The sequence below is a fragment of the Sander lucioperca genome, chromosome 1 (genome assembly GCF_008315115.2).
Source record: "Sander lucioperca isolate FBNREF2018 chromosome 1, SLUC_FBN_1.2, whole genome shotgun sequence".
NCBI classification, from domain to species: domain Eukaryota; kingdom Metazoa; phylum Chordata; class Actinopteri; order Perciformes; family Percidae; genus Sander; species Sander lucioperca.
This window is the reverse complement of record NC_050173.1, coordinates 51,764,418-51,791,068: the sequence shown is the minus strand read 5'-3', so window position 1 is coordinate 51,791,068 and position 26,651 is coordinate 51,764,418. Positions and strand designations below refer to the sequence as shown.

General features: G+C 40.7%; 1 protein-coding gene across 1 annotated transcript; it reads right to left on the bottom strand.

Annotated features, from left to right (window-relative positions):
* Positions 1-11,435: 11,435 nt before the first annotated feature.
* LOC116036597 (LON peptidase N-terminal domain and RING finger protein 3) lies at positions 11,436-24,969 on the bottom strand. The gene is made up of 12 exons (XM_031280183.2): positions 24,130-24,969; positions 18,920-19,038; positions 18,293-18,415; positions 17,522-17,638; positions 17,204-17,405; positions 17,012-17,096; positions 16,497-16,611; positions 15,608-15,729; positions 13,855-14,013; positions 13,563-13,725; positions 12,953-13,102; positions 11,436-12,051 (listed from the first exon to the last, which is right to left on the bottom strand). Exons 1-12 carry the CDS (start codon positions 24,827-24,829, stop codon positions 11,893-11,895), a joined length of 2,214 nt encoding a protein of 737 aa, XP_031136043.1. The 5' UTR covers positions 24,830-24,969; the 3' UTR covers positions 11,436-11,892.
* Between the last annotated feature and the right edge of the window lie 1,682 nt (positions 24,970-26,651).

The window sequence follows — 26,651 nt, the reverse complement described above, 5'->3', positions numbered from 1 at the left end:
TGGGCCAGCGGAGTCTCTAGGGTACCTGCTTTATGGGTCGCAGAGTCCAGAAGCAGTGCCAATCATCCGGCTAATTTTATACAGTATATGGTTTTGGCTCCATGATAGCATCGTGCCCCACTGAGCAACTCTGATACTGTAGGAATGAATGGGGCTCCGCCTTGAACGCTGTATCCATTTCTTATTATAGATCCATGCTGGCAGCAGAGGACCAGCTGGACTTCCACGGACACACTCTGCATGCCTCTCATTTCCCTCTCATTTCACTACACACAAAATTTGATAGTTACCTTGTTTAACATACTAGAAGATTTAGTATTCCTTAAAGTGACTACACTGTTATCCAGAATTAGTTAAATTTACTAGAAATTTGTGTGGAAACCCATTGCCTTTAACTGTTAACTTAACATGTTAAGTTGTATTAACCTAGAGCAGTAAGTTGATGCAGTAGACAAATCAAGTTTACATTAGTAGTCATTACTAAAAATCATTAGTAAACATAAATTATTTTTTTCTGGAGTCATGTTGTTTAAAAAAAGCATGTTAAGTTAAAGCTCTAGTGTGTAACATTTTGATATTAATGAACTTCCATTACATTCAAGCCATTGCCAAATGATTGCTACAAAGCTAATGAAGACCATCAGCTCCACACAACCCTCTCTGTATTTCTCAGTATGACTATGTTCAGAAGATTGTGGCATCCGGCGACTTTCCCACGCAGAAGCTCGAGTGAAGATAATGACCTCTTCTGAAGAGTCTATCATGTTTTTTTACTCCTCCGTGTCCTCCTTGGCTACTAGCACCTGCGTCATTATTTAGAATTCCTCATGGGGGAGACAGAAAATACGCACTATAGCTTTAAACAAGCAAAGATAACAAATATAAAACATTAGGCTACTTATCGCTACTAAAGAAATAATTTGTTGATAAGAATATGTTTTTTTCCTTATGACAGTATGATTGTGAGAACAATGTGTTCCATAATTTTTTTCCAAAAAACCAGAAGAGGAATCAACACACACAAATCATTGTAATTTTACGATGTATTGTACTGTTTGGATAATTTCACTCAGGAGATAAAAGTAACTGATTTCCAATCTGTGTAAGAGCCATGAATGCTTTCTCACTGCCCAGACCCCATCAGCCCCATGAAATGTGCTATATTAATCTAAGTTATTATTACATTGGCTGCTACAACAAACTCTCAATGCTTTGGCTCGTGACACAGTGACAGGGATAGCCGGTTTTGCCCCGGTAACGCTAACTCAGTAAAGAAAAGACCTTTCCGACAGCAGGTGTGATAAAAGCACATTGTCCAAAGGGGGCGCTGGAATCAACACAAACTAAAATTTACATATAGCCACTTTAAAGGTGCCCTGCCACACATATTCCATTACTTTGTGGTAATGTTTGAAGTTCTACCATGGACTCTGTAACATTTTTTGTGGAAAAAATGCCTTGGTTACCTTGTTTCAAGCCATTCTAGCGTGGTATAGAAAGCCTGCAGGAAGACTCAGCTCGATTTGTGCCAGTTCTCATTAATATTCAACGAGCTAAGCTGCTTGACTCTGATTGGCTAACAGCTAGCCAATGAGAGCCTGGCTATCAGCATCCTTTACCCAGCGCAACTGGGCGAGCTCATCAATAGTAATGAGCTCAGGCAACACCGCGTCAGACTGACCAGCTTTTGTAATTGGCCTGATTTCTCCGCTTATTTCTTTTCAGTGGCTAGAGCTGACAGAGGACGTAGCAGTTCATTTTCACATTCACAATATAACACAAACATATATGGACCTATTTCAAAAAATGCAAGTAAAAACGCTTTTGTGTGGCAGGGCACCTTTAATAAAAAAGAAATCAAATATGTCATGGCTGCCATCAGCTCTTTGTTCAGTCCTTTGATTTGACGTCTGATTGGACAGCGCCAGTGCTTTGCACGGACAAAACTGAAGCACGCTGCACCTCTTCACTTTGTGTTTTGTGTTGATTTTATTTTGTTGATGTGGCATGGAGTTTAGTTATTAAAGACAAAAAGCTCAATAATTGGCATTTAACACTTTTTTCATTTAACACATTAAATGCATGCATGCAAATAAAATACATATGACAGTATGTATTGCATTTCACTGTATTTCTTTTTTGTTTTATTGTAGGCTAATTTAGGCATTTTAAATCTCCCATAGATTAAATTTAAGCATTTCTCTGGATTCCTTATAGACTGAGTGCTGATTTGCATAAACAGGATACATCCTAGACATCAAGTAGAGGTTTTGATGAAAGACGTTTACTGTATGCAATATACAGGTCTCATTAAAGCTTCTATGTCTCTATATTTAGAGGCGCCGGGATTGGCATAAGTAGGCCTTCAAATCTCTAAGAGTCCTTATGGGACTGCAGCGAGCTAAACCTGCTAATCTGCAGTGTAATTATACTGAAGAGCAACAAATAAAGAGTGAGCCAGGAAGTTAAGGAGCCACTGCTCTTTCCCTCCATCTCTCCTTCTCTAATACTTTTTTCTGCCTCTTTGTAAGTTTCTAACTCTGAGTGACCTATATTTAAATTGCTTGCATAACCAGACTTCCTGTCTGTCCAGCTCTACCCCCTCTCTCTGTATATCTAACTTTTTTCTGTGAGTGTGCAGCTCAAACATATTGGAGACGTATGTGTGAAAACAAGCTGTCACTGTCCCAAAATGACCCTCTCTCTCTCTCTCTCTCTCTCTCTCTCTCTCTCTCTCTCTCTCTCTCTCTCTCTCTCTCTCTCTCTCTCTCTTTCACACATTCTCTCTCACAGACTTGTTTTCTCCAAGTGGCAGTTTTGTTCTCTTCAACAGTCTTTTCTTGGCTTCTTGCTCTTGTTTATTCTGCCTTATTTATCCCACCACACAGTCGCTCGCGCATGCACACACACACACACCCACACCCACACACACACACACACACACACACACACGCGCGCAAACCACCACCGTCCTCTTTTTCTATGAACTACTCTGCTTGAATCTGTGTCCATCAGCGGTTTGTAGACTTTCCTCCAGAGAGCCTCTACTTCAGAGGAATGTTTTCATGACCCAAATTGGTTTTTATGAGCAGCAGTGCAGATTGACTGTATCAACCGTTTGTTTTGGCTATAACCCCCTAACCTGCAGCGTTTTACTCAGCCCACCTTCTACTGACCTAACCTGATAGGGCCTACTAAATGTTGTTGAAGAGTAACTCTACGCTGAAGGACGTAATGTGATTCGTTGCATATATAACTGCTATATAACAGGACAACTCTGGGCATACTGCCAGCATGGGAACATTTGAGAGGGTGTCACATTTGTCTATATCTAACCTGGCTCAACTTGAAGTGTTACCCTACTTCATTCCTGCTCTCCTCCACTCTGTCTGCAACTCCATTTTGTAACCTCTTTAATCCCACTATCCACTGGCAGGCAGTAGCCTATACAGCAGTAGAGTTGTAACAATTCCAAATGTTGCTGTACGGTATAATTGTCTTAGAAATAATTAAGATTTACAATCTAATTGTCTCTTTCAGTCAAATTCAAACATGTTTATTTATGTATTAATAATTAATAAACAAAGAAAGCATGATTATGTAAAAAAAAAAATAATAATAATAATTGACAATTAGACAATTATGTAATAAATGTTACAGGCCTATTACAGTAGTGCATGCTGTCCAGCTAAACCTTGTTCAAACCCACAGAACTTTAAATTATAGCAGATTACAAAGATACCAAGTGTAAATAGTATCTGTGAGCTAGTTAAATTTACCAAAAATGAACTGTCAATTTTCAGATGCAGGAAAATACTATTACAGATTTAAAGAAATACGCATATTCACTTGCTTGGTAAGAGTTGATTGAGAAGACTGAAACAACTCTTGTGTCTGTACATTAAAATGAAGGGTTGAACAGTTAGCTTAGCATAACGACCCATTTTCCTATGATTAAAACAAACAAGATGTAACGTGTTAACGAGTGAACAAAGGTGCTATTTTGTGGATTTTAACTTTTTGGACAGTCCCAGGCTAGCTGTTTCACCTGTTTCCATATTTTATGCTAAGCTAAAATAAGCTAACCATCTGATGGCTGTAGCTTCATATTTATCTTATAAACACGAGAGGGGTATCAGTCTTTTTATTTAATGCGTAATAGTTCAGTAGGCTACAAAGTAATTCGTTATTGTTGTTTAACTCCGGATTTCCACTGGATGTGGAACGTCTGTGGACCGGCTTCGCTGCGTGTCGGCTGCGTGCTCCGCCGTCCATCAATACCCACTAGGTCCGGATTTGTTGCGGCACGGCTGCGGCCATGACTGACAGCTGTAGTCACGAGGACCCACAATATCTCGCGAATTCACGTAGAATAGAACCACAAAACCAACAACAGTTTGTTTCCATCCAGAGGAGTAGAGGGGAAACTACTCTGTGCTGTGTTTTCAAGGTGTAGTGCAGGGAAATATGATCTGCCGTGACCACGGTGTATTTTATTTTGATTGATTGATTTCTATTTTCTGCCCTGTGCTGAATTGCTGCGGAGCTCTCCGGCGTCCGGCAAAAACAGAAGCTCTGCGTATCTGCTCCGCAGGGCTGGGACCGCCGGAGCTGGGACGGAGTAGGGACGCAGACGTTCCGCAGTCAGTGGAAATTGCCGGTAAGCCCTCCAAAACTACAGTTGAGTTTTTAAGAACAGCTTTAAAAAATACATTTTACTTTCATGAACATCTCCGAAAATGGAGTTAGGTTTTAGCAACAGGTGTTGCTGAAAACACTGACTATCTCCCACTCTCACAGACTGTATATGGAAAGAATTTCCAATTACACTGAAGGTCATGATTCATCTTATGCATTATTAAAGACAAAGTGATGTAACTAGTAAACTGATCTGTTACTTTCTGAGAAACCTAGCCGGCCCACACAAACAAAGGAGACGTCAGACTCAAGTCCAGTCCAGTATGTTCACATCCCAAACCTTTTGGTTTATTCACAAGTTGTAGCTTCAAGACAAGTTATGCACACTAAAGTTTTACTATCAAAAACAGACATGTACAGAAAACATCGGAGAGATGTTGAGACATACATTCATCTTGTGCCAATTCACCCAGACACATTTAGAGGCCATGGAGTTCTGCAGGAGGTTAACATCCTTTGAAATAAGCAGGCATTGTAGTGACTGACGTAAGTGCAAATATTTGAAAATATTTTTTTTAAAGAGATGAAGATTTTTAGAGTTCGCAAAGCATGAACGTTATATCAGAATTTCAACATGGCATCATGACTTCGCGTAAACATACACTCCCACTTTCTTAAGCCAAGTGGCGTGTTATCTGTACGCATTTTGAGCTATCCGCGTGGATGTCTACGCTGTATACAGCGGAAGTAAACATACACGGCACGTGGCGTGTTATCGCTGTGGCGTGTTATCGCGAGAAGGAAGCGACGGTTGAGTTTAGGAAACGTGACACGCGGGACACGATCCCCGGTCTACTGGGTGAAAGTCCTGTGTTTGACCCATCCTCCCTACGCTGATTTTCGCCCTTTCATACTACTCGCTACGGCGTAAATTCACACGCAATCACAAGGTAATGTAAGTCAATAGAGGCCAAACGGCGTTGATAAACACGCTAAAAAGCGAGTAGCGTCTTGATAACACGCCAATAATGGCATACCAATTGGCGTGTCGTATATACGCCATTTCATGAGATCAGTCTGCAGAATTTTGTCAACTCGCACTTTGTTTCCAAGATGCTATTCACCTTGCCAGGTGAGATAAGTCAAGTGCTCCTTCAAATACTTGTAAGTATTTGAGATCAGTATCAAATACATTACACAGAAAGCTTTGAATCGACAACTTTGGTTGACAAATGACACCGTCTGTGTAAAGTGTTGCTAAAGATGGTGCATTTTAACATTGGAACAAATTCGGAAAGTACGTTTTGGAGCGGTGATGGGACTAGAATGATATACATTAATTGTTTAGACTCTCAAATTACACTTTGGACATAGACTACACAACAATGACAGGAAAACACCAACAACTTAGGAAGCATAGTTTTTCTTTTTGTGTAAGTGCTCTAGGAGGATGCTAGTTACACTAACACTTTGTAACACTTCCTCAAAAGATAAATGGTTGAATTTTGAAAGATGAAGGTATCAATAGGCGCTAATCTACCATCCTACTGTTTTTGCATAGCTGGATAACAAAAGATCAAAATGGATCCCACTTCTTCTACATCGGCATTGTTGACATTTTGTTGTGGTTACTGAACAAACCAGAGGCGCTGACATCACTTACAGGAAGTGTGTTTGTGGCCAACTCTGGGATGCTCGGTTAACCCAACACTAAAATAAAAAAGGTTGGTGTCAGTGCCAGTTTGTCAAAGTTATCAAGAGTTTGAATTGCTACAAAATGTCAAAATGATACCATCAGGCTTCAATAGTTGACACCAAGACAAATGCCAACTGGTCAAAGCTTATAGCCTGTGCTGTTTCCTGACTAACACCTTCTCCTCTGAAATCATCTCTGTGATAATCCAAGTGTATGGAATCCCATTTGAGACGAAAATATTCACCCTTTTTCAAAAACATAGCCATTGGAATGCTATAATTGCTGTTCATAATATGAGTCAACGGATTACAGGGGATAAGGGTGTTGGTTGCTTGCCAGTCTGGGAAAAGGTCAAATCAATCCCCCAATGTCTTCAAGAACCTATGGCTCGAAAACTCACTAATTAACATGTTATATATAAAACAAACACGACAAGTTGTGGTTTTAGGGGAGGTTATGTACTAAGCTAAGCTAACCAGCTGCTGATGCTAGCTAATACTTGAATTAGTAATTTAACCTGAAGACATGAAAGTGGTATTGATCTTCTAACTCTAATAAGCTTATTTCCCAAAATGTCAAACGTTAATTAGGCTGGCTGGATATGGAGGATTTCTGGGAACCAGATTACATAACAGATTAGCATTAATTGGTGTTGTGTTTCTCAGCAAAAAAACACCTCCGCCATAAGCCAGGTTCTTAAAGACATCTTAAGATGCTATTTAAGGAACTCCAGGTTGTCGCAGAAAACATTAGCATACAGTAGTTGCCATTGCAATTTATACAAAGTGAAAATGGAAGAAGTCCAATTTAAGGCACTAGAACTGCTGTCACAGATGAACAATAATTCACAGATATCAGTTTTAAGCCAAACTCCATTTTGGTGTCATACTTTAACATTTGTGATGGGGGAAAAATAAAATAAAATAAAAAACACTGGATGTGATGGTATCTACAGCCAAAACATCAAGAGGCTTTACTATCAATGATGGACTTGTTCAGAAAGGGAGTTTTACTGTTTTTCTTGGAATGTTTACTCATGTTCACAAATAAAGCTGGAAAGAAAGCAAAAAAATAGGAATAGCATGACTTCACTTGAGGTGGTTTGTTCCTTTACCTCTATTTCTTCACGTCTATCAGAAATCTGAATCTGAAATAGTTGTGCAATATGCTTTTACACTGGAGGTGTGATTAAATCTGTATACATGTTTTTTTTTTCCCTTTCCTGCCCAGGTTGAGATAAGCATCTTCCAATGGAATTTTACACTTGGGTCGTTACACAATACATTTGAATACAGTATTGCTTTTTTAGATTGTGTCATACTGAAACCATCTGACAATACAATATCAACATTGTTTGTGGAAAATATTAAAAGATTGTGGTATTGTACTTAATACGTTTCTCTATTTTATAGCATTACACCACATGGACCCTTTCAATAGAAAATAATAAATGTGGATGATCTGAAATGGCACTCCCTGTACTATTACACATGAAATAAGGAGAGACAAACACACCAGTAAGTGAAGAAATTTACACAATACAAAGAACCTGATTGAACATAGAAACATGTAAGGTCAAACACTTGTGTATAAAATAAAATGTTCTGAAGGCAAAGCTCAACAATCTCTTGCATTTTCCAGAGATTTGCTGTTGCCATGTAAAAGCAGACATGTCACAGATATCAGCAAGGCCCCAATATGTTTTCAAACATTATTTTCTTGTGGGAATTCTCAAAATGGGTTTCTCGTTTTATTCCCACTTACACTTATTCATTTACTGTCAACATCATGTTTTGAATGGATCAATGTCCATAGAGGGGGTAAATGAACAGTAAAATGAGCCTGGTATTAGCCTGGTACTACTTAACATATTGAATTGTTCCACACCATGTTATTCTGTGGTAAGAAGGCACTGGCCTCTTCTCCAATCAAACTCATCTGAATGGAGATCTTTTTCCAGTAGTGTTGGCCTGCTATACAATGCAGATAGGCTTACACTTATGCGACCGTTTACCAATTTAACCACCAGAAGATTTGACTTTTTTTCCGTGGTAATACAAATAAATTATGTATTCTGCTTGTAGAAATAGTCTGCACCGTTTCTTTCCCTTACTTAAAGTGGAAGTGCAAAATAAGTAGGAATAAATACTAAATAAATCTTAGGACATAATGGTATCAGAAATCCAGATGTTGCTTTCTGTATTACTGACAGGCTCTCTCAAAGCCTGTAAGTATTACAAGTATCCCTGCTGACGGCGAGTGAATCCAAATATGTTTGGTCAACATAGCTCGGATTGTGACAGGCCAATAAAAAAAATAAAAAAAACTGCTTTGCTTTGGGTCACCAGTGATCTAAAAATATGTGGTCTGGGGGAGAATCTGTCAACTCGTTGCCAGACATTGCCATGGATAGTTTTCAGTGGCAGCCATTTTGGCTCCAAGTTGTTAAAATTGTGGGTTTTTTTACAGTAATAATACCCTACAGTTACCGGGGTATTGTTTTTAGGGTTAAATGTTAAAGCAATTATCTCTGAGATTTTCATTTTAATAAATAAATGGCTGTTAAGTCACTATCCATTGCCGGATGAGGTAACACAATGGTGACTGAGCCCAGTGTTGAAAGCCCTTGCATTTCCAGTACTACAAACTGGGTGTCAGTGTCGACATTCCCCCGGAAAAATCACAAAGACTACAGACAATGATACTTCAAAATCAAGGGAAAGTGAGATCCAAAAACACACTGGCATTTACCGCTTATCGCCATAGGTGATGCCAAAAAGGAACGAAATGGAGATCTTCGAGATTGGAACTTTTTTTTTTTTTTTTTTTTTTAAATCCATTGGAAAGTGAGCAGATCAACATCTCTTTCTGTGAAATGTAAACAATGTCACGGCATGCATAAATAATGACAAAATAAATAATGGAAGAAAAAAAAAATCCAACAAATACAAAAATGGATGGATAAAACACAAGAACGAGGGCCTAAAAACACGCCAATGTAAAGTTTCAGTCTATTGTTATTCAGCAGCGTAATGTAGAGTCAGACAGGGACAGAAATGAAGGAAGCAAGGAAGGAAGGAAGACAGAATAGCAGCCCCAAAAAATGGTTGTTGTTAAAGTTATGATTAAGGTGGCAGAATAGTAAAGACAGGTTTATCTTCAGACGTCTACACTTAGTAATGGGCATACCAATTAAGACACATCAGCACAACAGTTTCTTGTTGTCCACATGGAGATGTTAGACAAAAACATGTACTTAGAATGTGGGCATTTGTATTGTTACAGTGGCGTCCAATGTTAAGGAAAGGAAGATGATGATTCTGTTTAAACTAGGGCTGTCAGCATTAAGGCGTTAATCGCGATAAGATTAATGACAGAGCATAACGCGTTAGAATTGTGTTCATACGAAGAAATGCTACGCTCTAGAATCTTTGGCTGCTACTATTTTGACCCTTTGAGGCACCTTTACTTGTTTTCAAGCTGCCACAGACACTTCCTACCTCCTGCTGCAGCCATGGAGATGAACAACACAGTTCTACATGGCGATTTTTACTTTAAAAAAAACTCCCAGACAGCTACGTCAACAAGTCAAGAGCACCTTGTGTGAAATGGAACTAAAATATCACCCAAGCACTTCAAGTTTAAAGGTGCCCTGCCACACGTATTTCATTACTTTGTGGTAATGTCTGAAGTTCTACCATGGACTCTGTAACATTTTTTTGTGGAAAAAATGCCTTGGTTACCTTGTTTCAACCCATTCTAACATGGTATAGAAAGCCTCAGCTCGATTTGTGCCAGTTCTCATTAATATTCAACGAGCTACGATGCTTGACTCTGATTGGCTAACAGCTAGCCAATGAGAGCCTGGCTATCAGCATCCTTTTTCCAAAGCGCAACTGGGCGAGCTCATGAATAGTAATGAGCTCAGGCAACACCACGTCAGACTGACCAGCTTTTGTAATTGGCCTGATTTCTCCGCTTATTTCTTTTCAGTGGCTAGAGCTGACAGAGGAGGTAGCAGTTCATTATCACATTCACGACATAACACAAACACATATGGACCTAAAATATTTCAAAAATACAAGTGTGTGAGTTTTGTGTGGCAGGGCACCTTTAAGCTACCATCTACGAGCTAAGCATGCTGCTAGTACAAGCTAATCAGGTTGATGCTAGCGGACTCAGGCAAAGCACTGTTTTGGAGAGTGCAAGTCGCCACAGACCTGTGGATGAAACCAAATCGAAAAATTGAACTGAAGCGCTTGCGAAATGGGTGGCAACTAATTTCAGACCAGTCAACATCGTACAAGACTCGGCTCTTGTAGACTTACTACGGTTGGCTTGTTCTGACCAGTCATATACATTGCCTTCGAGGGGACAATAGTTGCACGCATACATAGCCTACACTGGTCATGAAATGCAAAATAATTGAATTTGAATCATGTGATAAAAGATGCAATTAATCGTGATTAAAGTGATGGTTCGGAGTAATTTCACCCTAGGGTGCTTTGCACCTTGACCTCGAGCCAAACAACCCCCCATAAGCTTTTTTCCCTTGTTATAACGTTGGTCGAGTTAGCGTTATCAGCTGGTTAGCTTAGTGCAGGCGCTAATGGATCCACGTTTGTATCTCGTAAATTACCCCACTAATAATGCCCTGAATGATACCAAACTTCTACAGTAGTACAAATAGTTTCTGTACTTATAAAAAGAGGCATTAGAAAGTTTGTAACTACACCAGAAGTATGTAGTAGTAGTATGTAAGTATTGCGCGATAGCGCCGATAGTGCGGTAGCAGCCGAGAGGAGTATCCATCAGGCAAGTGTTATTTAAATATACTTCTGGTGTAGTTACAAACTTTCTAATGCCTTGTTTCATTAATACAGAAACTATTTGTACTACTGTAGAAGTTTGGTATAATTCCGGGCATTATTAGTGGGGTAATTTAAGAGATACAAACGTGGATCCATTAGCGCCTGCACTAAGCTAACCAGCTGATAATGCTAACTCGACCAACGTTATAACAAGGGAAAAAAGCTTATGGGGGGTTGTTTGGCTCGAGGTCAATGTGCAAAGGAGCCTAGGGTGAAATTACTCTGAACCATCACTTTAACTATTGAAATTCAGCGATTAATCGCAGATAAGAAAAAATGAATCGTTTGACAGCCCTAGTTTGAACCTAAATGTAGTCGCTTTTGTAATGTAATTTTAAGAAAGAAAGAATCCTTCCTGTCTGAACATAGCTTCAGTCTGCAGATCCGCTTGGTTGGTTTTCTGTATGGTGTGAAGGGAATGTTATGAATGGAAGAAATGTATGCATTCAGACCAACAGTCTTTTGTTGCTGCTTTTTTGTTGTAAGACTCTGTAGTGTGTATGAGTCCAGTGCTGCGTTCTGAATGGGATGACGCTACAACAAGGAAGGTGCAACAACATCAGGTCTTTGTGCGTCGAAATGGAAAAACAACAGGTCAACTGCTGCTTATGGAGGAGGGTGTGTGCGGGGCAGGTGGTTAGTTGCTGCATTTTTTTCCAGGTAGGGTGCACACATATGGCGCGCATGTCACCGGTGCTTGCTGTGGGCCATGAAGAGCAGCACCTTGCGGATGCCGCTGAGGCGTTCTTTCAGAGAGGTGATGGCCAGGAACGGCAGCTGGGCTCGGCCTTCTAACGGAAGCACTGCGAGTAACCACCAACACCACGAGGGACCGTTAGGACTGTCCTGAAGGAGGAGGAGACACAGCGAAAGGGGTTTTTATCCATTTATTTTTTATTGGGAACACAGATGGTTTACATAATACAGCACAAGTATGCATCTTTTATGTATGTATATGTAGAAAAGAATAAAATGAAACAGGTAATAAGGTAATTGAAAAATGGCACACACAAAAATAATAATAATATAAAACAAAAAAAATTCAATTTGAATAAAAAAATGTGCAATAAAAAAGTGGACAAAATAAATGTAATAATAACTAAAATAAAATAATTAAAAAATATATATATATTAGTGAGAGGTTTTTTTTTAAGATAAAATAAAGTCAAAATAACTTTAAAGGTCCCATGGCATGACCATTTCACTTTATGAGGTTTTTTAACATTAATATGAGTTCCCCCAGCCTGCCTATGTTCCCCCAGTGGCTAGAAATGGTGATAGGTGTAAACCGAGCCCTGGGTATCCTGCTCTGCTTTTGAAAAAGTGAAAGCTCAGATGGGCCAATGTGGAATCTTCCCTTTAAATTCCAAGGCGGAATTTCGGGAAAGAGACTTCAGATACAGTATTAGGGGACCACTAAGGCCTATATAAAAGAGACTTCAGATACAGTATTAGGGGACCACTAAGGCCTATATAAAAGAGACTTCAGATACAGTATTAGGGGACCACTAAGGCCTATATAAAAGAGACTTCAGATACAGTATTAGGGGACCACTAAGGCCTATATAAAAGCATCCAAAAAGCAGCATGTCATAGGACCTTTAAAGGGAAATTAAAGTGATGTCAACGACATGTTTTTCAGTGGAGGCTGTATCACAAATCATATTTTATTTAAAAAGAAACATAAGATACATTTGAAAGAAGGAGGAATAAGTAAAAAGTGGGAGTTTGTAAATCCTGCGTTTACCTGAAGTTCAGAGTCTTTCTGAGGCATGGGTCCAAAGTGTCCTTCGATGCGTTCCTTCTGCTCGGTTTTCAAGGAGTTGACCCACACCAGGGCCAGGTCGTACACCGTATCATGCAGGGACTGCAGCTCACGCTGTGCCACACCCTCCACCTACACACACACACACACACACACACACACACACACACACACACACACACACACACACACACCTTTGAGTTAGTGCTGTGCGATCGACACGACACGAACATTTCTAATTGCGATTATTTTTGACTGATATTGCGTTGCGATATGATTCATGACATTGGAGGGAATTATCTTTTTTTGTATCATTATTCTCGTTTTCATTGAAAATATTAAAATAAAACACAAATTAAAATGATTATAGTGTGATTTCTGCGAGGATCTGTAGGATACAATTTCTAGGCTGGGATGTCTCTGCAGCACCACAATACTTAATTCAGAATGGTTTGATGCCCCCAGCAATTTGGATATTGCACTAGTCCATACTGCGATTTCGATAAAATGGCGAGCAATTGTGCAGCCCTACTTTGACTTAGAAAATCTTCTCTCCCAGCTACTCATCCCTTCTGTTATCTCTTCTTCATACCTTAACATCCTCCAGGTACTCTATATCGGCTGTGTTGTAGCCATCCCTCTCGCTGTGTTGAATGACTTTAAACCGCCGTCTGCCAATAGTGTCCGCAACTGAACGGCCATCGGAAAAGAACTTTACATCGCGGATCTCCAACAGGCACCCGTAGTCTGCGAACCTAGAGACGGGAGAAGGGAGAGGGCAAAATATGACATTACCTGGATATATACTCTGACACTCTTGTATTAAACGCATTACCATAAGTACACACAGGTGCTGTACTGTACTGTACTGTCCTAGCACTGACCCTTTGAGGTTGTCTTCCAGACACATGCCAAAGCACTTAGTTCCCGTCTCCATGCATCGACGAATCATCAGTCTGTAGCAGGGCTCGAAGATATGGAGAGGGCACGGCACAGTGGGGAAGGCCATGGTGCACACAAATATAGGCACATTCTTGTTAAGACTGAAGACAGAAAAGAAAAAAAGGTGGTGCACAGCAGAGTCATGGAAATATGTATATCTTTTCTGTTTTCAAGGTAAAGAAAGTACTTTCAATCTTAACTTTCAAGCCTACGTGAATGAAAAAAGTCCTTTAATTGTTCATAAAAATGAACACAACCTTAAAGGTCCCATATCATGCTCATTTCCAGGTTCATACTTGTATTTCAGGTTTGTACAAGAACATGTTTACATGCCATGTATTCACCCTCCGTTTTAGCGCCTGTCTCTTTAAGCCCGCCCTCCTGAAAAAGCCCAGTCTTCTGCATGTGTGCTCCCGGAATCTTTGCACCGTCATTGCAGCTGGGAAATGACTGTATCGGCACTGTAGCGGCACTCTCTAAGTATATATAGTAAAGTAAACAACCGTACAGGAAGTCCTGACGGCTCGTTTAAAGGCACAGTTTCTGAATACGGACTGTGTGCATTTCTCTGTGGATTGAGCCTGTTGAGACTTTCACAGTATTTTATATAGCACCTCACTCGCTTTATAATTAAAAAAAGACATGGAAATCTAACTTTTTACAATATGGGGAAAAAAACACACTGGCTACTGTGAGAGTGAATCAGTTTCACTCCAGTTTAAGAGATGTTATGTGTGTTATGTTAGGAAAGAGATATATGATGCCTGAGGTGACGCACGCTAGAGTTTAGATTCTCTGCCCGAGCCCGAACCCCCGAGATTTTACGCTGTTATGATCGGGCCGAGCCGGGCCCTTGATCAAGTATTTCTTTTTTTAATCATTACTTTATTAGCCTTATTCGGTGGGGAGCAAGCTATGCCTCCAGCTTCTCCCATAGCTCTGGGTGTAGGCTATGTCCTGCAGTGACTTGAGTGTGAGGTAAACTGTGCTACATCGTGTCTCCCCCATCTGCAGCACTGTTGTCGGCCAGTGCGTCAGCATGCAGACCGTGGCGAAGGACAGTATTAATTAGATGATCGAGACAAGAAAGTCTCCTATATGGTTCCAGGGCTTTGATTATGTTGCTGCCTTCATCTGTTACCCACACTATTTGGCTGAGGGAACAGCTAGGGTCGAGTTTTTTTTTTTTTCACTTTTCTTCATTCGGATCCATTTGCGATCCATTCCATTCTGAATAAACAAACAGTGCAGTTTACATGCTTCATCCTTGTTGCATTATTCATTAAGATAATTCTAAACAGATTTCTGTAGTTCAAACAACTCGGAATTGTAGTTGAGAACGTCAGTTATAACGGCCCACGTATTAAAAAATTGTCTGGTTTAAATCGGGCTCGGGCTCATAATTACAGTTAATGTGTCGGGTAGGGTCGGGCTTGATTTTTTAGGCCCGATCTAAGCTCTAACGCACACTAAGAGGTCTGTGTGTCAGACACACAGTGTTGTCAACTGTAAGTCAGTACATCAAACATCAGTAGAGGATATTCACATAGAGAGTGTTACGTCAGTCACACATACTCAAACACAGGCCGTAATCAATGACAAGACAATATTTAACAAGAGAAGAGAAACCAGAATGAATAGAGCATAAAGAACAAGTCAAACCAGATGTTGAGGTAGTGGAGGACACAAACGTACTTAGAGAACTCAGCCATTTCATCCTGGTGGATTCTCTGTCTTTCTATGAGCTCTGAGGGAAGATACTTCGATATCAGGTTCTCCATTAGTACTGTCTTACAGAACTGCCTCTGGACCAGGTACTGGAGAGATATACAGACAGAAACTATATTAGAGATGTGTTTTTAGTGTCAGAAACATAGAGTGAGTGAGATTGATTCACACAGTTTTCAACAACATTCATGTTGTGGCCTGCTCTATACTTTGCCAAATAAGATCATCCTATTCTGTGTGTGATACGTATTTACCAAGATAGTGACCTTATTAATCTAACAATTACAATATTGTTATTAATATATTAGAATTGCACTGAACTGCGTTGCATTATATTTATATTGAAATGTTAAATCTCAGACTATACTGATATTGATATAATTGTTATTGTATATTTTTTGTAAATTTCTAAATTCTATTGTATTGTTGTACTGCATACTTAACAGTATTTTTTTTTCTTATATTTCTTACTGTCCTTTCTGTTTTTATTCTTTATATGTTAAGTGAGTGCTGTACTTTGAGAGCAAAGATTAACCGGAGTCAAATTCCTTGTTTGTTTATGCAAACCTGGCCAATAAAGCTGATTCTGATTATGATCAATTTCATTTCAGAATTCAGCATTTCCATGGCAGGCCACCAACTCTGTTCCAATCCCCGGTGTCTTGTTCCCGTACATTAAAAATGACCCTAATGAGTTCCACAGTGATGTATATAGATTTCAAATTTGGGGGTAAATAGATACTCTTGAGTATGGTGTAATAAAAAGTTGGATCACTGCATCCGTACCGGATTCAGTTCAGAGCTAACTGAATGGCACCTTATTTTATAAAGTATGGGGTAGTGTTCTGGCACGTACCTCAGACAGCTCCTCTTTACAGAGTGGACACTTTGGGTTGTGGTCCAGACATCTCTCCAGACACCGAAGACAGAACGTGTGACCGCATGGCGTTGCCACTGGCTCATAGAAAAGTCTAGGTGGGAAATACACAAAAGTACAACACCTCAAAAACGATGGACATACGAGTGTGTGGCTGCGACTAATGACTATTTTTCATCAGCCGTTAATCTCCCAGTTATGTTTGCGATTAATTGATTAATCATTTCGCCTACAAATTTAAAAAACATTGTGAAATACGTAGAAATGTCAGGATGTCTATTAGCCAAGTCAAAGACTCTTTTTTTTTATCATTTTCTTAGAGTCTCCAATCCTGTATATTGACACCGTAAAGCTGCAGCTTATCACATATTTCATCACAGGCTATATAACTGTCAGTGGCAATTTAGCACACGTTACACAACTGCTAGCTTTATTGCATCCTGTGACTGTTGATAAAGACGTAGGACTGAATCAAGCTGTAAAGTAAATCTCACCTCATACAAAGAGAACACTCCAGATCTTTCGGGTCCAAAACGTCACTAACCGCAGAACTCAATGGATCAGTCGCCTCTGCTGGCTCTGAATGGAGAGAATGTCGCAATAAAAAAATAAGACACGAATGCTGCTAATGGAGAGAGTGCTTGGCTACGTGCATGTGTGTGTGTGCACAAAATGCAAAAGCTCACCAGATTTTGCCCTCTTGTGATCGTCTCTTCTCTCCTGTCCTCCCTCCTCCGTGTTCTCATCTGTGCTACTCCATTTCCTTTTGAGGAGAAAACAGTGGTCTGGCCTCCTGACTTCGGGCTTTCTCTCATCCTCTTGCATCTCAGGTGCAGGAGGAGTGGAGGCAAGACTGGACACTGACAACCACAAGCTGGGACTAAAGATCTGAGAGAAGGAAAAGAATGGAAGGAGAGGATAATGAAACATTGTGTCCCCTCGTCCTTTTTTTTTTTTTTTTTACTTTTGAAACTGCCGACTTGCAGAGGTGGAGCATCTCTTACCTGTGAGGGAGTGTTAATGCTGTTTTTGATGTGTGCTCTGAAAGACAGTAGACTGGAGTAGTCTGAGATGTGTTCAGGGACCTGATCTGTAACTGGAGCCAGGAGATCACCGAGGAGCTGAAAGAAGACAACATAGGATGATGTGATTATTCTGCATACATTTATGATAGAGCTGGGCGATATGGAGAATATCAAATATCACAATATTTTTTACCAAATACGTCAATATCGATATTGCGGTGATATTGTAGAGTTGACAACTGGTGCTTTCACAAAACATTTACACAATGAGATTTGTGATAAATAATCATCAGTAATGTGGATATAATTACTGAGTGGGTAAAGGCAAATAATAGAACAGATATACAGCCTGGTAAGTTCAGAAAATGACATCACTTTACTGTAATGCAGCCTTTAAAACCAGGAGAAGACAACACGTCCAAAATTTAAGACGATATCTAGCCTCATATATCAATATAATATTGATATATTGCCCAGCCACTAATTTATGATGATATAATATTTCTCAATGCTAATGCAGTGTGTCATGTTTTCTTTAAAACAGGCTACACGCAACTGGACAAAACAAAGAAATGACAAATAGCTTAATACTATAGAAGATTGTGAGACATTTTTTTATATACATTTAACCACTCTTACACTTATTTCACTTATAATTTACATAAATGAACACAAAGGTACTACAGGTGGCAGATGGAATAAATATATTTCATCTGTGGGTGTGTACTACAATACTAATGTTGGATTTACCTTGTGAGCCTCAGTCTGGGCCAGTCTACAGTCGGGCTCTATGGACAGACAGACCAGGTACTCCCTCAGAGCTTCCTCTGTCCTGCCCAGCGACACCAGGGCCTGAGCCTTACGAACATGACCCTGTAGGCAGGAGGAAGACATATGCCTTATCATCATAACTTAATAAAACAGATGGGAGCTTTTGACATACTTTACATTTGACTTACATTTGTATTCACATTAGAGCTGGGTGATAGGGAGAAAATCAGATATCATGATATTCTTGACCAAATACCTCGATATCGATATTGCGGCGATATTCTAGAGTTGACAATTGGTGCTTTAACAAAATATCTTCACACTTAGATTTTAGATAAATAATCATCAGTAATGTGGACATAATGTCTAAGTGGGGAAAAGGCAAATACTAGAACAGTTAGAGCAGTCTGGTAAGTTCAGAAAAGTACATCACTTTACTGTAATGTAGCCTTTAAAACCAGCAAAAGACAACACTTATGTCATATCACGATATTACGATATCCAAAATCTAAGATGATATCTAGTCTCATAATCACGATATCGATATAATATTGATATATTGCCCAGCTCTAATTCACATAATGCAAAATAATATGTCTTCCATACCTTGGACCAGTGAGGCATGAGTCTGCAGGCCATCTCAGCGTCTCTCAGAGCTTTTTCGTAGTGTCTCAGACTGGAGTGGATCTGGGAGCGATTACTGAACAGTATGTGGTCCATGGGTGCTGAGAAGGAGAGAAGGGACAGTTAGTAAGACAGTCAGTTGGATAGTTAGGTAGTTGTTACTAACAACTATAGTTAGATTGTTAGTGTTACAAAAAAAATAGGGCTGCAACATTTTGGCATAATTGATTAATAGTGAAGACCATCAAAGTTTCCATGAGCCCAAGGTGATAATATAATAAATTAGTCTAAAATCCAAAGATTTTCCATTAACAATAATGGAAAACACTGAAAAGCAGCACTTAAGCAGCTGGAACCAATGCATTTGTTGGCATTTTTGCATTAGTTACTTGTATTATTAAAATAGTTGTAAATAAGAACTCTGTCAATCAATTAATCATTGCTCTTTTCCCTTTACATACAGTAAGTTGAATGACCCCCATACTGAGGCAAATGTTTCATAATATGCTGCAGAATCTTTGAAAAAATGCATGGCCATTACCTGTTTATTTTGTTATGTCTTTAAAAGCTGAATAACTGATGATATAAGTTCCCAGGTTACGTGAAAGAAGGAATTTTTAAAATGGACCAGATTATAAAACACGCTATGAAAAGAAATGGTGCTGCATTACAAAACCGTGCAGCACTATCAAGGCCACCCACATTCCAGGTTTCATAACTATAACAACTTATGCAAATGTCGCAGCTAGCCCTATGGGAATCGGAGGGAAACATTTCCCTGACTCTAGTACACGACAGGCTGCAGTCACTCCATGACATAAAAACAGCAATGGAATTCTAAAAGAGAAATAGGGATTGTTTTACAGTATAACTGCATAGTACTTATTTTCAAGACTGATTACTGCTTTGTAATACACGCACATTAATGCGTGTGCGCACACACACACACACACACACACACACACACACACACACACACACACACATGCTTGAGGACATTGTGCTGACTTGCATTAACTCCCTGGAGGCTTACCCTAACCCTAACTGTAACTACTGCATGGCATAACACAACCCTTAACCTAAACTTAATCCACATCGAACTCTAAATCTAACTCTAATACTACTGTATGTCTTAACCCTAGGAGAGGTTAACCCAGTTGTGAGTTGAATGACCCACATTTGAGGATGATAACAAATTGCTTTACAAAATGCATAGCGCGCACACACACACACACACACACACGCACGGACACACAACCAGCCCAGAACAAACACTATGCAGATGACTAGACCTTGTTTAATAACATAAAATATATTTCCATGAAATAAATTAATAAATAGGGTTATGTCGCAACAGATTCTGCGAGTACAACATGCACTACTCATTTCCATACTTCGATGAGAATCAGCTCAGAAACTAATTTGCATGAATTCTTTAGTTAAGCAAGTTATTTATTAGGAATTGCGTGCCGTTAGTTAATAACCAAAACTAAGTCCGAGTGATACAGTTAGTCATTGCGGCTTGAGCCAGTCCTTTCTAATATAACACAATGATGTCATTCATTGTTAATCATCATTTATCAAATCACTTTTGCTAAACATGCTGAATCACATTGAATATCATCCTCTTGGTGAACTCTCTTGGTGAAGATCCTGGAAGCAGCCCAGGCCGATCCTATCCCTATTACCATGAGAGTTACCCAGCTCAACAACAGCTCCACTGCATCAGCTAAGAGATAAATGCTCTACTGGTGGGGCCCCACCCAGCATACAGAGATGGTGTAATTTAATCTGATGCTTCTAACAGCTGTCAATTGATCAGCCAGGGAAAACTGTGGTATACTCGGTATACTGCGGCACATACATGTGTGTGTGTGTGTGTGTGTGTGTGTGTGTGTGTGTGTGTGTGTGTGTGTGTGTGTGTGTGTGTGTGTGTGTGTGTTATCTATATGTTGTGTATGCTGTGCACAAGGGGTGTTAGTGGAACGGACTGGAGGGAACTGTGCATTATATGTTGTTTGGGGTGAAGGTGTCTATGTTTACTGTATGTGTATGTATGTATATTTGTGAGGCCCTGTACAGACTGTGATAAAAAGGTGGACCTTTTAGGCCGTCCAGTACCATCTGAATACCTCACTGAGGAACCAAGCGACAGGTGGGAGGATCTGAGCCTGTGGACCACTCGTGGGATGCTTCACCAAAGGGTGAATCCTGGCCGTAAAGCGACCTAGACCATCATGGCCCGCCATAATAGCCGCTGCAAACACCCCCAAGGTGAAAACGGTGCAACGCCTGTCTAATAAACCCTGCAGGAAATCCAAAATACCCTTCAGGGGTCAGGAACGGTACCTGCCACGGGTTTCCAACACTGCTAGCCGTGCCACGTCTGGGAACCACCTGGTGCCCTGAATCTCTGGCGCTAACCCAATACTATAGCAATTACATTAGTCGCATAGGAAGGAAAGGCATACAGCAGGCTGGAGGGCCAGTTTGGGTGGGCTACTGTGTCCACCCCCAACGAGGGCTCGTCGGTTGACTCTCAGAGAAAACCAAAGAGGACACTGGGTTATCTCCCTGTTTGCAAATAAGTCGGCCACCAGCTGCCCAAACCGCCACTAGATTTGTGCGGTTATGTTCAGGTAGGGACCCCATTCTCTGGGCGTAGGCCCCTTCAGGACATGAAGTCTGTCCCTGTCTTGAAGAAGTCCACATGCGCCTCCGAAGGGGGGAACTGTCACTATGGCTCCCTTGAAGAAGACTATTTTACTCTGTGGAGGTAGAGAGGGAGGTCTGAAGAATGCCACTGGACGGTGGGGGTTGGCAGCAGAATTGCTGAGCGTAACCTCTCCGTAGAATGCTGTGCAGCCAGGCAGGGAGAGGGCCGCAGAGCCGCACCCACATCGGGTAATTGTCCGTGAGCGGCAGAGCGAAGAATTCGGATAGGAGGGAGAACGGACCCACCAGCCATCCTGACCCTCCCGTTCTGGGAGGGGACATGCATGTCGTCCTGTGGATAGCGGTGGGCTTTCCCAGGAAGCCCAGAGGAAGTGCAGCTGCCACTCACGCTCCTCCCTGGGGAGCGAGAGATAGGCGGTGCAGTCGGTCTCCTGTAAGTGAAAGCAACCCAGGCAGAGGAAACAGGACTTGGGGGTCCGAGAGATGCATGGATGTGTCACAGGTGAGACAAAACTTGCGTGAGCCATAGTAGATAAGTTCGTAGTAGAAGAAAAATGATGAGAAGAAAACCGTGACATCAGAGGGTGACAAAAACTTGCGTCATATCCAAAACAAGGTGGCTGAAAAAAAAACAACTGCGAAGCCCAATAAAGGGCAGTCTACCGCACATTCTGTGAACTGGAGTAACATCCAGGTAACTACTATTTACACAAAGTAAACTCAGTTCAATTAACTTTATCCAGCTTTGCATCAATAACATAAAGCAGTATACAATGTATGTGTATATGGGGCATATACCCCTATAAGAAGTAAACATTATTCCAGACTATGGATCCTAATTAATAACTGCCTGAAAATATAGTTAAAATCTGTACATATTATAGTTTATTTCACTACTAGTAATCCCTGTCTGTAGGTCAAAGGTTACCCGTTCCATTACCACCTCTGCCTATCTAACCTCTGGTATGGCTGTGAGCATGATTGTCCCTAGTGGTGACCTGAAATAGTACCCTTGACCTACATTTGCCTGAATCATTGTTTGACGTTACACAATGACGGAGCTGAGGGGAGGGGGGGTGGGGCGCGTTACATGCTGATGCACTTGCCTAGCTTCCATAACCTATTATCCAACATATGGCTCTGTTGCTCTCAGATGCCACCAGAATATGGAAAGCCAACCAGTTCAACTATACGTGATATCCAACATGTAGACAGCATGTTAACAATGTGCAAACGTGTTGTCTATGTGTTGTTAACATGTTGTTAAAACGGTAATTTTTAAACGTTAACAACATGTTTTCTTCTCACCATTTTTCTTGTACAACAAACTTTGACTACTGCGGCAGACGACAAACAGTGTCTCACCTGCGCTGTGTCCATGCCTCTCTCGGACGCCCACGAGTCCTGTTTCTACTGGCCGTCACCTAGAGGAGACCAACTGCACCGCCTGACTCTCGCTCCCCAGAGAGAAGCGTGAGCGGCGGCTGCACTTCCTCAAGTTTTCCCACCATATTCCCAGCCCAGAGCCAGGGGCCACAAGTGGGAAGCCCCCATCAAAGTCCTGGGTGGACTACGACAAGGAGGACAACCGCCGGATCTATGACATCAAGACTTGTCCAGTTTGAAGGGTTCAAACTGGCCAAATTGGGGCCAAATGGCTCAGAATTACATGAAATCAACGCTTTGTCAACTTTTTGTAAATGTGTGAAAATGAACGTGTTGTTAACATGTCACATATATTTGAACTGACTGGCTTTCATCAGTGGCACCTAGCTACTGCAAAGCGTGCCATGGAGTATATAACATACTTATGAAACAAAGTCATATGTACGGAAGAAGATTAGGGCCACATGTGAAAAAAATTATTTGAGTTCTGTGTTTAAAGTCAGAATTCTGAGAGAAAAAGTCAAAATTTAAAAACAATCAGAATTCTGAGATTAAAGTCAGAATTCTGACTTTATTCTCAAAATACCTTAAAAACCTATTTTAGACTGAAATTCTGAGAATAAAATCTGAATTCTGACTTTATTCACAAAATACCATAAATACTTTTTTTAGACTGAAATTCTGAGATTAAAATCTGAATTCTGACTTTTTCCTCAAAATTCTGAGACTTTATTTTCAGAATTCTGACTTAAATCTCAGAATTCTGGCATTTTTTTCTCAGAATTCTGAGAATAAAGTCAGAACTCTGAAAATAAAGTCTCAGAATTTTCTCAAGAACTCAAATACATGTTTTCAAATGTGGCGCGAATTCTCTTCCGTACATGTTATAAAACAGGGTTATATCATTTCTTTATGGTTTTATGACAAGTCATTTGGAATGTTATTATGTAGCAAAACATTATATATATAGTCTACTAAAGAGTAACAATAGAAAACATGAAGTTAGAGTAGCAAAAAAAAGCTGTTTAGCCCAATCACATTAGCCTAACGTTACGCTGTAGCAACATGTCTGTTAAGCCATTGTGTAATGTATTAAGTTTCTCATACCAGCAAATTGTTCAGTGTCCTACCTATCAATATGGCTTGGTTATATTTCTCCAGCGCTGCTTCCATCTTCTTCTCTGCGTATAGTCCGTTGCCCTCCCGCCTCAGCAGACCGGCCTGGTGCGAGGTCGGGAACGACTTGGCCAGTAGGTTGCTGAGGACCACATTGACCCTGTAACTCTGGACGTCGGCTACTCTGGAGCTGTCCCTGCACTCTTTACACATCATCGGCTGCTCCTTCTCCTTCCTCTCCCTCTCCAGACACTTTTTACAGAAGCAGTGTCCGCATGGAAGAGTCACAGGCTCGAACAGAAAGCTCAGACATATCCGGCAGGAGAAGTCTTCGTACACAAAAGCTGTAGCACCAACGCCCGGGCATCCAGCTGCAACCGACGCCCCATACTCCTCTCCTCCCCTCGGGCCCCTGTTTTGACTGTCACCTCCGTCTTGCCTCCTGATACTACCCGACAGGTACTCTATAAGGTTGGTCAGGTGAACAGGTCTCAGTCTTTCTGTCTCCGAGGCTTGTCTGTACACCTCGAAAGCTTCGGTGAATTTGCCCCCGAAGGCGAGTGCGTCAGCCCGCTTTACCATCAGTTCCTGCCGGCTCCCTGGATCTCCAAGTCTCGCTAGTTGGCACTCATAGATATCCGCAGCTAGGTCGAAGTTTTTCGACTGGAAAGCCTCCGCTGCAAGCTGCAGCATGCTCTCCATCTCTGTCTCCATACCCAGCAGGTTGTTTGAAGCCTATACCCTCACCTATGTTTGCGTCTGTGGCTGCAGGGAAACTGACTAAAGCACATTTATGAGCTGGAAGTACCCACAACATTCTCAATGTAGCAGCGCAGGAGAAAAAAAAATGTTACGTAAAAGTTGTGTCATGTGATGCCGGCCAGCTGTTCTCATTGGATGAACTTAGAAGACGAAAAATACTGTTACAAAACAATTTGCCATGTAACAGTTTCAGTGTCGGCGGCCGGAGCCTGTCTGACCTGCATGCAGGACAGCGGCGGGCCAGTGTGAGCCCAGCCCAGGGTGTGTGTGTGGGGAGAGCTGGAGGGTTCCCCACCAAATAATGAACTTTATTGGTATCACAATCCAAGAAGCTATTCCAAGTAATTCATGTTTAATAATGGTATTTCCCTGTGGTCCTGGAATGCCCTCATCAACAGAGGAGACAGACCTAAACTGTTCGGTGTGGTAGCTACATAAATGAAAGTATAGCCTATAGGCTACTTCTCAAATAAGGTTTATTGGGGTGTCATTAAAGATAAGTGATCTATCAGTCTTTTTAGTTGTTGGTTCAGTGTTTAAAACTGATCTGGGGCACAATGATTAACAAATGGGTGTGGGCTTTCAAAGGCATTCCCTCTTGGTTTCTCTTCACATAATTATTCCCAAAAAAATGGCAAATATGTGACCTGCTACGAGTTGCTGTTATGTGACTAGCAGTTATGCAACATCAGAAAATCACAATAAAATCATCAGACTACTTCTTTTATGGATCAAGTACAATTTCCATTTACAGTACCTATCTTTAGAAAAGATATAGCCTACCAAATGGTATGGCACACAGGCAGCAGTTTGAGTACAATGTAAGCTTTGAGAACAGTTTACATGGGTTGCCGCCCCGTGCAACACCCTATGAGAAATGTAGGAATGTCAATGCTTCTGCTTATGGGCACTTTGGACGCAATACCACTGCTTTCAAACTGACTGCTGGCACAGAGTTAGAATATAAATCGCTGTCAATACTGGGAAGTAAAACTCACTCACTCATTCACTCAATCCACTCTACAAATCAGGTGCTGGGCAGGTAAACATGTTCAGATCTTACACAAACTGTAGCTACATCTGTAGAGGGGTCGTTAAATCACATAAACTAACAGAAAAGCATGTCACCCCCCCCCCTTCACTGCCCCTCAGAGCACTTTCCTGGTTGTCAGACATTAGTCAACAAAGCCTGGTCAGATATCAACTTATCAAACTGTGACGCTACCACAGAGCAAACTGTGTTTCATAACTGTGACAGCCAGTCACTGTAGTGCTTTAGTTACTGTTGCGTAAAAGTGTTATGACCAAAACATGTAACACCTTACCAAACACGTCTAGAATTTTGTAAGTCATCATAACATAACATGCACTAAGGTAACACCTACAATGTTAGTACTACTACTATTAATACAACATTCTCAGTAAGGTCTATTAAAAAAAACTATCACTTTATTGAACAATATGATAATATACTATACGCAGCATATTATAAATATATAACGTTTATAAGGGATTCTTGGTTACTGCAAATATTTGGCATGGCACTCGAAGCATTGTTTAAGTCCCCAGTTAATGCAAGACTATGTAACTATTAAAGGATGAATGACACATTCTTCATCTTGCAAATGAGAAGATGAATTCATAAGCAATAAAACTCACCCTTTTCACAATACAATACACTCACAGTTTTGCTTTGTTTTTTTGCTACAGCCTTTAAACAGGTCTTGCTATGTAACTGACATTCAGTGGCGGTTCTAGACCATTTCAAATGGAG